This window comes from Pteropus medius, unplaced genomic scaffold (assembly GCF_902729225.1).
Source record: "Pteropus medius unplaced genomic scaffold, Ma_sr-lr_union100, whole genome shotgun sequence".
Lineage (NCBI taxonomy): Eukaryota > Metazoa > Chordata > Mammalia > Chiroptera > Pteropodidae > Pteropus > Pteropus medius.
The window spans coordinates 7,538,959-7,554,636 of NW_024352784.1; the positions used below are offsets into that span (position 1 = coordinate 7,538,959).

The window sequence follows — 15,678 nt, forward strand, 5'->3', positions numbered from 1 at the left end:
AACAAGGAACTACTTTTGTACCTGTCAAGTTGTCAGGCATTTATAAAGTTATAATATCTGGTATTGAAGAAGAATCAGGAAAATCAAAACTAGCCTTTCTGAGAGGCAATTTGATATGATGTATCAAAGCCTTACAAATACCTGCATCCTTTGTATTAGAAATTCCATTTATAGGAATTTGTCCTAAGGATAAAAATCTTTGTTATAAAGATCACAGTATTATTTAAAATTGTAGCAAATACTAAACTATCTAAATGTCCAACAACAGAAAAGTCAAATAAATTTGGCACTGCAATAATTGTAACAGTTAACATTTATAGTGTGCTTATAAAGTGTCTGAAATTATCACATTTAATACTAAAACAATTTATAAAGTAGTTATAAGTGAATGTTTAGTGGGACTTTTCCAGTTGTACCAGAATTGGCAAATAGAAACCAAAGCTAAAAATAGAGAAGAGGTAAACTCCTCATAAAGTAAAGAGAGCAATCAGTAACTGGGGCTGGGCTAATTATGGAATATTACTCAGCCATAAGAAGAGATGAAATACTGCCATTTGCAACGACATGGATAGACCTTGAGATAATCATGCTAAGCGAAATAAGCTAGACAGAAAAAGTTGAAAACCACATGATATCACTTATATGTGGGATATAAACCTAAAAGCAACAAATGAACAAGACAAACAGAGACTCATGGACATGGACTATAGACTAGTGTTACCAGAGAGTAGGGGGAGAGGGGAGAGGGGTGACATTAAAGAATTTTAAAAATAAATAAATAAGTGAATGAATGAAATTGTAACATCTGGTAAATGTCTGCTTAGGCAATTGACTTATAGACCTGCCCTGTACCACTCTGGACAGAGGAAGGGGAAATGGAGCAAGAAGGGGCAGCAATACTGTGCTCTAGTGTTCGCCATGGATGCGAGTCCCTTGTATCAAGCAGTCCCATGGAAACTGCTGGCCTTAAGCCCTCTTGCTAGGTCCCCATCTAAGAAGGCTGTCCATTGAGCAAGTGGGCTCCAGCTGTGGGATACTGAGAGCGGGAGGGGCTGGCCTGAAAGAATTTAATACCAGTTTCCCCTCCAGATCTAAAGTTTAAGCAGTGGGCAAGCCTAACCTTCAAAGAACTCACAAGCTTGGGGCGTGCACACACAGGCAGTGCTGGTCAGACAACCAGTAAATGTCATCAAAGAGGACCCAACAGCAACTATTTAGAGACACTTCTCCCTGTCCCTCTCCTTCTTGCCTATCCCTAGACACTATAGCAACAGGAGAAGTCCAGAGAGACTCTGTGTCCTCCCACCTCTGCACGCTCCAAATAAACCAAGTCTACCTTTCCCCACTTCACATCCCTAGAGCCACAAGTCTGGTCAGTAATAGGAGTAGGAAAAGCTTTCGATTAGATATACTGAAATTTTAAAATGGTGACTTTTCAAAATGGTGAATTTTCAATAGGTTTCGGACTCTGCCCAAGGTATCATCAAGAGATTTGTCCTCTAGAGGAGAAAGGAGATTTTGACAAAGCACACTTTGGAGTTCTGACCGGGGCAAAATAAAAGCATTCATGTTTGCACTCCTCTGAGTTCAAACTGTTCAATTAACTGGTTAAAATTACCATTATATCCACTACGTAGACTGAATTTAAAAGCTCTGAAAGATTAAGAAACTTGCTCAAGTCCACAAACCATGTGGGAAGCTTAGTGTAGATGTCAACCCAGAGCTAACTTAAGAGCCCATGCCTTTTATAGGTAAACCAGGATTTTTCAATATAGGGGGCAAAGACACATCCCTAGTGATCTCCAAACCCACTTCGAAATTTTTTTCCAATAAAGAGTTTTCATCTCAAGGATAAAGGTGATCTTAAAATTCCTAAGCATAGTCTCAGTCATCTGAATGATCATCTTACAAGTGAAAGGTGCTCCTTGATTACCAGCATTTGCATTTGTAATCTTATTGATATCAAATATTAAGTTCTTTAATATCATCACCAATGACTAATGAGAAAGGACAGAGGCTTGCTATACAAACCAAAGTTTCACTATAGTTCAAACACAGAAAAGAAACAGACAGGCTCCACAGAAATAAGAGCCATATTCACATTTTAAGAAATTTAGTTTCAGCAAAACATCCACTGTTGTTAATAAGAATTACATTGATTCTGAAGTTATATATTTGATTTGTAAATTTGTTTTAGTTTTATAATTGTAGAAGAGCTATAAGTATACACTTTTATCTCATAATTTTATAGACATTTTGGTTATTAATAATAAAGATCATTTAATTCTACATCAAGAACCTGTAAAAATGTTTGTTTAAAGTGCCCTCAATTACATATGCTTGAGAAGCTCTGTCTTATGTCATTCTGCCTAAGCAGCCATTCAAAGTCATGTCTTAGAAGACCGACGAAAGGAAATATTTTCAATACATTAACTTAGAGCATACAAAAGGTGGTAGAGTATTACTCCGCTTTTGTAAAATATACACAGCATGTATAAACATAAGAAAAAAGAGACGATGAAATACACTTAAATGTGAATGTTTATGCCATGGTAAGGGTATTACAGGTGCTCTCTTTTAATATTGCTATTTGTTTTTGTAATAGTTTGTTTATAATAACTTTAAGAGTGAAATTTTAAGTATTGCAAAAAATTCAATTTTTTAACAGCCCGTCTTATGATAGTTCCCCAAATCTGTTTCCAAAAAAAATAAATTTCGCATTTTCAATCCAATACCAGCTCAAGCTCTTCCTTCATCTAAAGAAACATAACCAATCCTAAAGTAATATCTGTTCAAAACTTAAAAGTGTATAAAGTCCTGGTCTACCAATAACTTACTGTGCTTTAGGGACCAGGGCTATGAGGATGAACAAAGGACACTCTAGAAGCTGCCAGTCTAGGGAAAGCACAGCATAAATAACAGTTAGTGGTACTAAGGCCCAATGACACAGGAGTGTGGAGAAGGGGCTCCGTGACTCATTCTGATGGGGAGAATGGGGCAGCACAGGATGCCACAAGATGACACGTGAACTGAGTCCTAAGAATGTATGAGGAAATGGATTCAGAAAGGTGAAATGGCGGATTACCCAGCAAGTAAAATCTAAACATTAGTAAAATCTAAACAATAGGTATTGTGACACTAAACTCACTGACCACACTAGACGAATCTCTTCTGGGATCCTACAGCACTGATCTTTGTCATCTGTATGGCCTGCCATTATAATCCAAGCTGCTTCCCCAACAAGTTTGTAAACTCAGAGGGGAATACTATGCACACTGTAGACCCTTATTATTTGTTAATGACATTATCTTCAGATAGACTTCTAATGGGCATTAAACTCAACATATTGTAGCCTCTATTGATACTTTCAAAGGTATGTATATGTCTAGCTTATACCCACTTTTTCCTCTAGAAAATTATATCAAAAAAGTCAAAAGATCAAAGCAACAGATTCATTTCTAATAATCCCTACATGAGAACCTACTATGTAGAAAAAGCTCTTGCAAGCATGCAGAGCTCCAGCTGGGATGTTCTCCCAAAGCAGGCCAGGGAAAGGTACACTGATTGCAAGAAACTCCTCCAAGTAAATTGTGGGGATAGTTAACGAGAACTAAGTGCTGTGGCTCATCAGCTTGGGTGAACCTCTCAGATGTTCCACCTCTAAAACAGAACAGGCCTGTGTTGTATATAACTGAATAAGTAGAAGTAACATAAATGTCTAACCAGGGGAAATGTATACAGAAGGTATGGCACATTCACTCACATGATATTTATGACTTACGTACATGTCTAGGGTTTGCTTTAAAATATTCCAGCAAATAAACATGATGAAACAAATGTGCTAAAATCTTGATAATATTCGAAACTGTGTGACTTGGTGTTCGCCAGATCATTTTCTCTACTTTTGTGTATGACTGAAATTTTTCATAATTAAAAACTGGAAAAAATACTATGTAGAAGTGAATAAAATATTCACAATGATGGCTTGTGAAAAAAAGCAGAATACAAAGTGATAGTTCATATTAGTTATAACTATGTGAAAAATAAGTATGACTGACCCATTAGCAATAAGCACCCCTTAAAGCCCATCTGGGTCTCTAGACACCATTTTTATTAAAATAAAAGAACTCTCTGAGGATATGGCTAATTCTAAGTTTGTATCAGAAAATGTACAAGAGAAGCCTCAAACATCTTGTCATACCAGATACCAAAGAAACTCAAATACTGTTAAGGTCATGTTGAAAGAACTCAGAAGACAACTTGAACAGTCTCACACTGGCTAAAGACAGCACAATCTGAGCATCGATAAGGATAATGACTAGAACAGATTCAAACACATCAAATATGTATAAATATGTGAGCTCATAATACTAAAAATGCCCTAATTGATCACTCTGAAGCATACTAAGGAACCCACTCACTATTTTGGCAACTGGTAGATAAATAAAAAAAGAAAGCATAAAGCTGGGGATGGGAATAGTTGTAAAGCATAAATGACAATGACTTTGATAGTGCCTTACTTATAGCTGATGCCTGACAAGTGGCACCAACCCTGAGATGCTTACACTATCATGTAAAATGCCCATCATCTAGCAAAGGGAGCAGAGAGATGCCCCATGTGAGAATACCAAACTGTAATTGAAAAAAGTTCTGTGGAAACAAGCCAAAAAAGGGGCTCAATTTGGAGAGGCCTGGAGGGTAGGAGATATCAGCCTAAAGAGTTATGACTTACTGGAAAGTTTCTGAATTTTAAACCAGTCTCAAACATGGGCTCCAGAATCTCACGCATTGATCTTCATATCTCCTAGCACACACTTTTTTTCCGGAACTGGTCAAAGTTATAGCTCCAGACAAATCCTCATGTGGTTTCATTTCCCTTCCTGGAAATCGGGAGACCTTTGAGATGTTCCTTTCAGGAAAAATTAACTCCCTGGAACTTGTTGTAAGATCTAGCTTGGGAATTTCATTTACATTCTGACCTGGTAAGCTTCAGGTCTAGCCCAAATTTGAAAGGACGTGAAGACACCTATGCTCATGTTCAGAGTTCCTATGAAAGAGTTAACAAATAGAAACAAACATCAGCTGCTCTTGCCACATCCCTCTATATTAACTACCTGTTCCGGGCAAGATGCTGTGCTAAGATTTTTTTTTCATGTATTATCCTAGTAAATTCTCAAACGCAGCAAAGGAAGACACATTACTCAAAGGAAGCAGGCTCAGAGAATCAAGTCATTTGCTCAAGGACCCAAAGACCCTTGAAACAGTAAGACAGGTCTTCTGAAGATAAACAATGTCCACACATCACTTACATTTCACATCGAAGGAGTGCCCATCTGAGAGGCAAAGATTTACTGCGAGTGATGCTCTTCAATACTAAATACCATTCTATCATTTAAGGCCTTTTATGGACTATCCCCCTCAGCTCTCCATTTACTTTTCAAACCTCTTTTTGATTTCTACTATAGACTCCTCCACTCTGTATGGATTTTCACTGCCCCCAAATCCCATGTGCACTGCCCCTTTCCAACTGCCGTGTTCTTTTCTAGGTCCTAATCTTTTGAGTCCAACTTACATCCCCACCTCCCACTCTAGGAAGCCCTTCCATTTTTTCCCCATGTTCAGAGCTCCCGCCTTCATGAAACTTGCTGTTTGGACCATATAACTCCTTATAAGAGCATTGCTTTGTTTCACATGTATACTTCTGTTCTCTCTGGCCTGAAAATTCCTTGAAGGCAGGGCTCAGGATTGATATATTCCCTTGGGAAGGGAAAGGATACAAAATAAAGGCTTGTCAACATTAATTTGGATGCAAGCAATAGCCCACTCAAGAACTGATATTTCTCAGCATATCTCATAAGGTCGAGGTTACCTCATTCCATTTTCCTTTCTAGTTAGAAAAAGGCCAGCTAGAAGTAGAAAGCAACATCAAAAGTCGTTTCATTAAGCAAAGCAGCAGGCATGCATGCAATCCTGCTTTGCGCAAATTCACTGCCTTTAGGTATCCCTGAGAGAACATCCTATTATCATTCAAGACTGTGAAGACTCCATCCTGTCTTTTTCTTTGGATTAGAAGCATTCGCAGGGCCAGGTACTGACCCTTAGCAAAGAAGTGTTTTGTTTTGTTTTTAATTGTGGTAAAACACATATAAACCTAAAATCTACCACCCCAACCATTTTTAAACGTAAAGTTCAGTGGTATTACGTATTCCCATTTTTGTGCTAACATCACTAGCATCTGTCTCAGAATTCCTTTCGTCTCGCAGAACTGAAACTGTACCCATTAGACAATAACTCTCCATTCTTCCCTCTCCCAGGCCCTGGCAACTACTATTCTACTTTCTATCTTTATGAATTTTTCTCCTCCAGGTACCTAATATAAGTGGAATCATGTTCGTCTTTTTGTGACTGGATTATTTTACTTAGCTAAATGTCATTAAAGTTCATGCATGTTATTACATGTCCATGTGTCAAAATTTCTTTCCTTTTTAAGGCTGAATAGTGTTCCATTGTACATATACACCCCATTTTGTTTATTCATTCATCTGTTGCTGGACACGAAGGTTGCTTCCAAATGAGTTCTGATCCAATGCTTGTGACGAGAAGCTCAGGAGACTGGTCCTGGGTTAGAGCGAGCGGTCTCTTTGATATTGCGAACACAAAGAACCAATCCACTGGTTCGGACCACAGAACAGAAAGCTGCTAAAAGGAATTTCCATCTGATTATCTGTCCCAGGAATTGGAACCGGACAGAACATTTATTTAAATACTCAAATAGTCTGTTGAAATAAAGCCCCGGCTGCATGGTCTAGAAACAAACCTTGAATTCACTTTACTTTCTAAAGACCTCCCTCTCCTGTTGTTGTTTTTTTTTTCCCCCAGCTTTATTAAGATATAATTGATGTACAACATTGTTAGTTTAAGGTGTACAACATGTTAATTTGATATATATATACTGCAATATGATTACCACTGTAGCATTAGCTAACAGTTCCATCACATCACATAATTACCTTTGTGTGTGTGTGTGGAGAGAACATTTAAGACCTACTCTCTTGGCAATTTTCAAGTATACAATACAGTACTGTTAACCATAATCACAATGCCGTGCATTCGATTTCCAGAACTTATTCATCTTCTAACTGGAAGTCTGTACCCTTTGACCAACGTCTCGATTCCCCTAGCCCCAGCCTCTGGTAACCACCATTCTACTCTCTATTTCTGTAAGCTTGACTTTTTAGAGTCCATATAAAAGTGATACATACAGTATTTGTCTTTCAACTTACTTCAATTAGCAGAATGCCCTCAAAGTCCATCATGTTGTCATAAATGGCAGAATTTCCTTTGTGGCCAAATAATATTTGTGTGTGTGTGTGTGCGCACGCGTGTGTGTGTCTATATCATCTTCTTTCTCCATTCATCCAGAGTCCATCAATGGGCAATATAATCCTTTGTCTGCCAATATAGTCCAACGTAATCTTAGTTAATGTGAGGAATGCTGCAATGAACATTGCAGGTACCTCTTGAATATCCTGTTTTCATTCCCTTTGTACATATATCCAGAAGTAGAATTGCTGGGTCGTATAATAGTTCTATTTTTAATTTTTTGAGGAATCTCTATATTGCTTTCCATAGTGGCTGTACCAATTTACATTCCCACCATCAGTGCACAAGGGTTCCCTTTTCTCCACATCCTCTTCAACGCTTGTTATTTCTTATCTTTTTGATGACAGCCATTCTAACAGGCGTGAAGTGATATCGCTTTGTGGTTTTGATTTGCACTTCCCTAACGATTAGTGATGATGAACATCTTTTCATGTACCTGTTAGGCATTTGTACCTCTCCCATGTTCTTACTAGCTCACATGTTCTCTTGCCTACCTTTTCAGTCTCAGAGCCCAGTACTTCCATCATTCTGCTGACGGTTTAGCAACACTGTTTTTCAGTGTCCCTGCATACACGATACAGGTCCTTGCCACCTGGCCTCCACTGTCAGTGGTCTCCCTGGCTGGGAATCTTTCTTCTCTTGGCTTAATTCTAGTTAGGGCCACCTCTCTGGGAAGCCTTTTATTTTTCTTCTTTGTAGTTCCAGAACTTGAGTGCTTGGCACACAATGGCTGATAAATTACTGAACTAAAATATATTTCTTACACTCACATTCTCTGTTGAGGAAATGAGTTTAAAGAAAAATTCAAGGTTAATGGGATTATAGGTAATTTTTATTTATACTTTAACAGTGTTCAAATTTTCCAATGATGAGCTCACTTTTCAAAGTTACCTTTTAGAAAAATTTAAGAATAATCTGAACAAGAATAAAGTGGAGGAATCGGTTTACCAGATTTTGAGACTTATCATATAGCTATAGTTATCAAGATTGTGTGGTATTGGCAGAGGAACAGACACATGAAACAATGAACCAGAACAACGAGCCCAGAAACAGGCCTACACAAACATGCTCAACTGATTTATGACAAAGGTGCAAAAGCAATTCAATGAAGGAAGCATGGCCCTGTCAACAAATGGTGCTGGAGCAATTGAGTGTCCACTGCTGGGGGAAAAAAAAAAGTCTAAATCTAAATGTCACTAAAAAAGTTAACTCAAAATATATCATAAACTTAAGTGAAAATTATGAAACTATAAAATGTTTAGGGGAAAAGGAGAAAATCTCTGCAACCTAAGGCTAGGCAAAGAGTTCTTAGACTTGGCCATAAAAGTACAGCTCATAAAACAAAAAACTGATAAACTGAATGTCAGCCTAATCAAAAACTTTTGCTCTGTGAAAGACCCTGTTAAGTGAATGAAAAGACAAGCTACAGACTAGAAGAAAATATTTTCAACCACATATTTGACAAGGACCAGTATCTTGAGCATATAAATAACACTCAAAACTCAATAGTTAAAAAAAAAAAACCAATCCATATAGAAAATGGACAAAAGACTTGGAAATATTTGACCAAAGAGGATATATACAGATGGCAAAAATATGAAAAGATGTCCAATATCTTATCCATAAGGGAAATGTAAATTAAAGCTAACGGGTGAACAGTTTAACGAATGAACTGTGTGGTACATCCTTACTCTGGAATACCACTCACCAATAAATAAGAAATACATGCAACAACTTGGAGGAATCTCCAGATTCTGCTGAATGAAAAAAAGCCAATCTCTAAAAATTACATAAGAATCTATTTATGTAACACCCCTGTAATGACAAAACTATAAAATGGAGAACAGATTAGTGGTTGTCATGGGCTAAGGATGTGGTGGGGGTGGGATGGTATGATAATATGGCAGCATGAGAGATCATGTGATGATGGACATGCCCTGTATCCTGACTGTATCACTGTCAATATCCTACTGTGATACTGTACTATGGTTCTGCAAGATGTAAGATTAGGAGAAAAAACGGGCAAAGGGTGCATGGGCTCTCTCTTTACTGTTTCTTATAACTAGACATACATCTACAATTATCTCAAAATAAAAAGTTTAATTTCAAAAAAAGCTCAGGCTTTGGGACAAAGCTAGGTGATGCTGGGCAAGTCACTTCCTTTCTCATAGGGCTAAAAGGATTAAATTAAAAGATCCATGGTCTAAGCACAGTGCATGGCACAGGGTAAGTGCTCAACAGACAGTTATTAAAATGATAATCTTAAGAGTAATGGCAGTGGGGATCCAGAAAAACACAAAAAAATATTTAGATGACAGCACTCATGGGTTTTGGTGAAGGATTAGATGTGGAATAGTGGGTGACAGGGAGTCAAGATGCTTCCCAAGTTTCACGCACGCTTGAGCCAATGTGTGGTCAGCAGCATCATTTACTGAGCAGACATGGGGCGAAGCATAGTGCAATAAAGAAGAGTTTAGTTTTGGGTGTGGTGAGTTTGTGTTGACTGGGAGATATTCAGGTGGAGATGTCCAGTTAACAACTGGATATGCAAGTCTGGAGTTCAGAACACAGCCTGGGGATGGAAATTTAACTTGGTAACGACCAGCATGCAAATGATAACTGAAGCCAGGAAAATGGAAAAGATTAAATTTTCCAAGGAGAAGAAAAGAGCCTAGACCACAGCCACTGTGAGTACAAAAGAGCTTCAAGCTTTAAGGATTGAAGAAAGAGGGTCAGTCTAGCAAACGAGACTTACAGTGGCCATAACAGGAGGAAAACCACGTATATATGGTGTCATATATGAAGACAAGAGAAAGGTGTTTCAAGAGTGAGTGAGTGACCAAGGAGTGAGGAGAGAAATTTAAATGAGGAGTGAAAAATAAAACTCTGAATTTAGTGACCTGGATGTCACCAGCGCCTTGCTGAGAATAGCTCTGGTGAAATGACAAAGTAGGTTTCACATGAGAGCTGACTGAGAAGATGGGAAAAATAAAGACAATATAAACAACCATTAACAAGAAAAAGAGAAAGCACAGTGAGAAGGAAGGGGTGTGATACTGAGGGAGAATTTTGTTAAAAGCAAATATGTTTAAATATTAATGAAAAGGAATAAGTAGAGGAGAAGAAGTTGAAAATTCATGACAAACGGTAAGAATGATCTGAATACGCAGGAGAGGATATATGATCTAGTGCACGGGTAGCAGGATTAGCTCAGAAGGGGTACCTCCTCTACTCTAAGAATAAGGGAAAAGGAAAAGAGCCATGCAGAGACACATACATTTGGAAATTTGGTCACAGTATGTGCAGACAGCTGCTCCCTGATAGTTTCAATTTTCTTTGTGAAAGAGAAGGCAAGGTCATCAGCTAAGACTGAAGGGATGCCTTAATTTTTATTTTAAGCATCTAATCCAGTACCTGGGACACAGATATTTAATAAATAAATGTACTTAATAAAATACAAAGTTTCATTAATTCAGTTGTTCATTAGAATCAATACTCGACTTTCTCCAATTAGCCACCAGGGGGCAGTGCTGCTGCGAATCTTTCCCCTAAATCTTTTTTTCTTCTAAATCTTTTAACTTCATGAAATTAATAGAAATTACAGAATAGTGTATGTCATTAAATGTTTTTCCTCAAGAAAATCTGGTTTCAGCTTTATATACATGTATATATGTGTGTTCACATGTGTACACACACACGTACACACACACGTACACACACACACACACACACACACACACACACACACACACTCTGCAGAAGGATAGGAGGGTGTTCCTTCTACCAGCCTCCCACTGCAATCATATCATGATGCCCCCAGAGGCAGTACTCGCTACTCTGCAGAGGTCACTTTTTGTAATTCTTCCAGGGCACACAGCAAATACTGAATAGACCTTTTACATTTTTTTTATGATTACTAACTTAGAAAAAGCTGATGAAAAAGAATTCCTAAAGCTAATCCTTGGTAACATTTGCCATAGCTTCTTTCAAGCTGTTTTTCCTCCCTCCTCCCTAAATTAACAAGAGGTAGGTTTGTTAAATTAATTTTAAATAGTTGTGATCTATTTTATGAGCTGATTTTCCCATGATCTCAGATGCTTGATACAATCTTATATAAATATTTGCCATTCTATAATACAACATGGCTATTACATATGCTAGAATAAGCAGAATTTTTTTGGGGGGGTAGCATAGGGCTGGAAAATACTTCTTTCTTAGTTTGGTTCTAATGAACTTGGGCCTCTAATGAACAGAGGGAACTGGCAGAATTCTATCTTAAAACAGGGCGCAGACATTCTCAATACCCCAAAAGAAAAGAACATGTAAAAGTAGACAGTTCCTCAAGAGTTTAAGATTACACAGATCAGATCCGTTTCAACTAAAGGAACTGAACTTCCACAGTAGGGGAGACTTCTAGTCATACCAATGGAACACATCACACCCTAGCCTAAGGAAAGCTCTTAGTTTGGTCAGACACCTTATGTGCTGGAGCTGCAGGGAAGATGGAAAGGAGGCTAAGGTCATCATATGACTGCAGGGAGTCAAGTATGTACAGGCATACCTCAGAGATAATGTAAGTTTGGTTACAAACCACTGCAATAAAGCGAGTATCTGCAATAAAGTGAGTTGTAATCTTTTTGCTGGTGGAGGATCCTGCCTTCCAATTGTAAAAAAAAAACAAAAAACAAAAAACAACCCCACAACACCTGTGTAGTAAAATAAATTGAACTGCAATAAAATGAGGTTTGCCTGTACTTCAACTGGGTGAAGTTGTTTGACCCTAAAGCCTCCAAACTTGGTTATTTTGAGCTAAAGTTTTTTTGTGTGTGTGTGAACAAAAATACCCAAGAAATGGGTCATAAACTGAGTCTGAGTGATAGAGTTGTAACAGTCATTAGTCAAATGTAGATACAATATCAAATTGTTTGCAGAGGTTTCAAAAACAAAGTTTCAAAGTTCTTTAGAGTTCTAAATTGACAGTTAACAGCCACATTTTTACTGGATACTTTATTCCACTACCTGGTATGGTCTTACACTTTTATTGACAGGTTTTTGGAAACTGTTTGGGGGCAAATATTCTTTTTAAAATATTTATAAAAATACTAATAGCAAATTACTCTTTCTTAACCTAATATAAAAATTCACCTTTCCTAATAAACTGATACAACCTGAAGAGCAGAAAAGTTTCTTAGTAATTATAATTCTTTGGCTACATGTACATGCCTGAAAATGAGCTTTAGAACTTAGATGAACACACCCCTACTATTTTAATTCTATGTCCACTTTCAAAAGTCGTGTGCTAAATCTTTAGAATGTTTTCCCAGCAAATAATCTAAATAAGAGCCTGATTTCATTTACATACACATACACTTGCACTCCCCAACAACAACACTTCCTTTGAAAAACAGAGTGTCACTTCCTCAGTCCAGAGGCCAGAGTCCCTTGGTTCTGATCTGGGGAGCCAAGACAGGAAATTCTGGTAAGCTTCTGCCTCTCCCCCCATGGTGCAGCTGACTGGAGGGCAGGGTCTATTCAGAGCTCCCTTGATGCACTGCAGCTGGAAGGCAACAGCTAGCTCACTTCCATGCTGTGGGAATGATCCCAGAGCTCCGAGTCAGTTTAACAAGGACATTTCATAGGAAGTGCAGAACGAAAGGATGGGAGACCTTGACACTTTTTAGCGACCTTATTTCTATTTCAAAACACCTGCAAATAGCCCAGGGCTGATTTCAGCCAAATCTCAGTAATTGGCTCCAGTTTGTACTTTGACCCCACTAGGCACGGCATCTTCTGTTGTTTGGGGGAAGCCAGACCTTCTGACCGCTCAGCACCAGACTGTACCACCTTCTGCTTGATGTTGCCAGTTCCTCACCTAGAAGGGAGAGGCTGTCCCAACCATTTCAGTAAACACTGTCGGTTAGCACCACCTGGCAGCTGAGAACCTTGATTTCTCTCGACCCCCCAACACCCAGGACCGCACAACACAAAACCTGGGTCAGTTATAGCAGACCAAACTGCAGTGTCACCATCGAAGAGTTGAGTGGTGGTGGTGGGGATGTATGTGAGAGACATACAGAATAAAGGGAAAGAAGAGGGACAAACAAATGAGTCACTTCATACAAGGGCTGCACATGCTGCTGACGCTGCCCATGATGCAGAAGCTGTGGACTGGAAGGAAGCAGGCGGCCGCCGGGAGGGGCGGGCAGAGAAAGGGAAGGGGGAAAGGGTGTGAGACGCCTCGCCCTTTGTGGGGCCAGACTGCGCAGCCCCACAGCCTATGCTCCCCTTTCCTGCCCACTCCCCCATCCCTGCAGGCGGAAGCCGCTCAGGGTTACTATCGTCCCCGAACCCCGAAAATCAACTCTCTCGCTCTCCAAAAACAATCAATACAAACTTCAATACTGTGTGTAGTTTACAGAGAGGCTGGCTGGGAAGGCGCTGCCACCGCGCCCACCCCGCGCCGAAGGAGCCGCAGCCTCCACCTGCTGGCCCGCCCGCCCCGCCCCGCCCCTCGGCGGCGCACCTGTGACAGGTGTGCAGGTGCCTCACACAAACCCAAGTCTCAAGGCGCGCTGGCCGTTCCTGCCCCCCCGCCCGCCCCAGGCCCCGGGGCCCGCCCTCCCGGTCCGCACAGTCGCTCCCGGAGCCCCCAAACCCCCGGCAGGCCGCAGGGCGCCCCCCGCCTGCACCCTCCGCGGCCGCGCCCGCTGGCCGCCCGCACTCACATAGCGCCTCAACTTCTTCTCGGGGGGCGATTTCCTCAGCCAGCCGGTGCACACAACATCGCCGCCGCCGCTCATGCTGCCGGCCGCCTGGAGCCCGCCGCGGGGTCGCACGGACAAGGGCGCGGGCGCCGGAGGCTGGGTCAGCGGGCCGGCGGTGCGCAGCTCGCGGGGGAGGGGAGGGGCCGGGGCGGCGGGCGGCCGCGGGCTGAGGACGGGGCGGCTCGGCGCGAGCCCGGCTGCCGCGCGCGCGCCCCCTCTCCCCGCGCGCGCCCGGGAGCACTCGGTGGGGGCGCCGCAGCAGGAAGGGCGGTGCGCGCTCGCCACGCCCACAGCCCGCCGCGCCCCCCGGCCGCCGCTTCAAAGACGCAAACACCGCCTCCAGGCTTCGGACCCGAGAGGCCCGAGGTTCGCCAGGACGCCTGCCGCCCGCCGCGGTCCCCCGCCAGGCGCGGTCTTGCTTTATTCCTGAATCCTCCAGCAGCACGCAGAGGAGGCGGCTGCGCCCCTAGTGGGGATGCGGGCGGGGTAGGGTGAAGGGAGGGGGCTGCGCGCTCTTGATCGCGAATCGATTTTTCAGAGAGGGTCGTCAGGAAGGGACTCGAGGGCTGCTCCAGTTTCCTATCCATTCCCAGAGTTTCAGGTTTCACTGGGTCACAGGTTCTGCTGAAATTCCGCTTCCTAGCAAGAGTTTCTTTAACTCTCACACTCCCTTGGCGGGAGAAGGAATGAAGAAAACAGACTATTGCGTGCTCGGCTCTTTGACATTCCTTGTTTACAAAATTGTCTCGACGAGTCTGCAAACTGGATGGGCAGTATTATTCCCATTTTACAGATAGCTTAAAGTCCCAAAGCCTGTGCGATGCAGAGCCAAGTTTGTAATTCCGGGGTCGGGGGTGGAGAGGTGGGGGTGGGGTCGTCCTGCTCACCTGCTTTTTAAAAATGGGGGAATTTAATGTGTGCAGATCAACTTGGGTACCTCTTATTACCAGGAAATAAAGTTCAGCTGGCTCCTTCACTGCCTCTGGGCAAAACAATTTAGTAAAAGAAAATTCATATGATTTACAGAAACAAGGAAACAAAAATGAATCAATGTATTTCATGGTGAATTGGAAGGCAAGGTGGTGTAGACTAAGAATTTAGGGTCAAAATTCCCCAGCATTCCAACTTATTGACATAGGTTATGAGGCCTCTCTGGTGTTCATATGAAAATTGAGACATAACGGTACCTCTCTCACTGCACTGTGGTGAGATTTATCTGAGATGAAGTATGCGGAAGCACACACTTAGACAACCCTACATATCAGGGAAAGGGCGGAGGAAAAAAAGAAACCGTGGGTAGGGGCTCTTTCCCACTCACGGTGTACCTTTACAAGCAATATTAAAAGGTAGGTCCTCCCCCCAACTTCTTCAAGAAATGAGAGTAACCCAGTGCATCAACAGGGAACTGTGCTGCAGGAAGATGAGTAGGGGAAGCGGCCTCTATTCATTTCCCTGCCTCTGCTGCAAAACTAGTTGTTTCAAGTCGTTGGACATCCATCTGGTTTTTCAGATCTTGGCAAGTTTTACACTC

General features: G+C 41.3%; 1 protein-coding gene across 2 annotated transcripts in view; it reads right to left on the reverse strand.

Moving 5' to 3' along the window:
* GAB2 (GRB2 associated binding protein 2) overlaps positions 1-14,292 on the reverse strand; it is a 160,051-nt gene extending 145,759 nt beyond the window's left edge. The window contains exon 1 of one of the 2 annotated variants that reach the window (XM_039848144.1): positions 14,109-14,292. In XM_039848144.1, coding sequence (XP_039704078.1) covers positions 14,109-14,183 — 75 coding nt within the window. In that variant the 5' untranslated portion in view covers positions 14,184-14,292. The remainder of the gene's footprint in view (positions 1-14,108) is intronic. The other variant, XM_039848145.1, reaches the window with a different exon arrangement.
* Between the last annotated feature and the right edge of the window lie 1,386 nt (positions 14,293-15,678).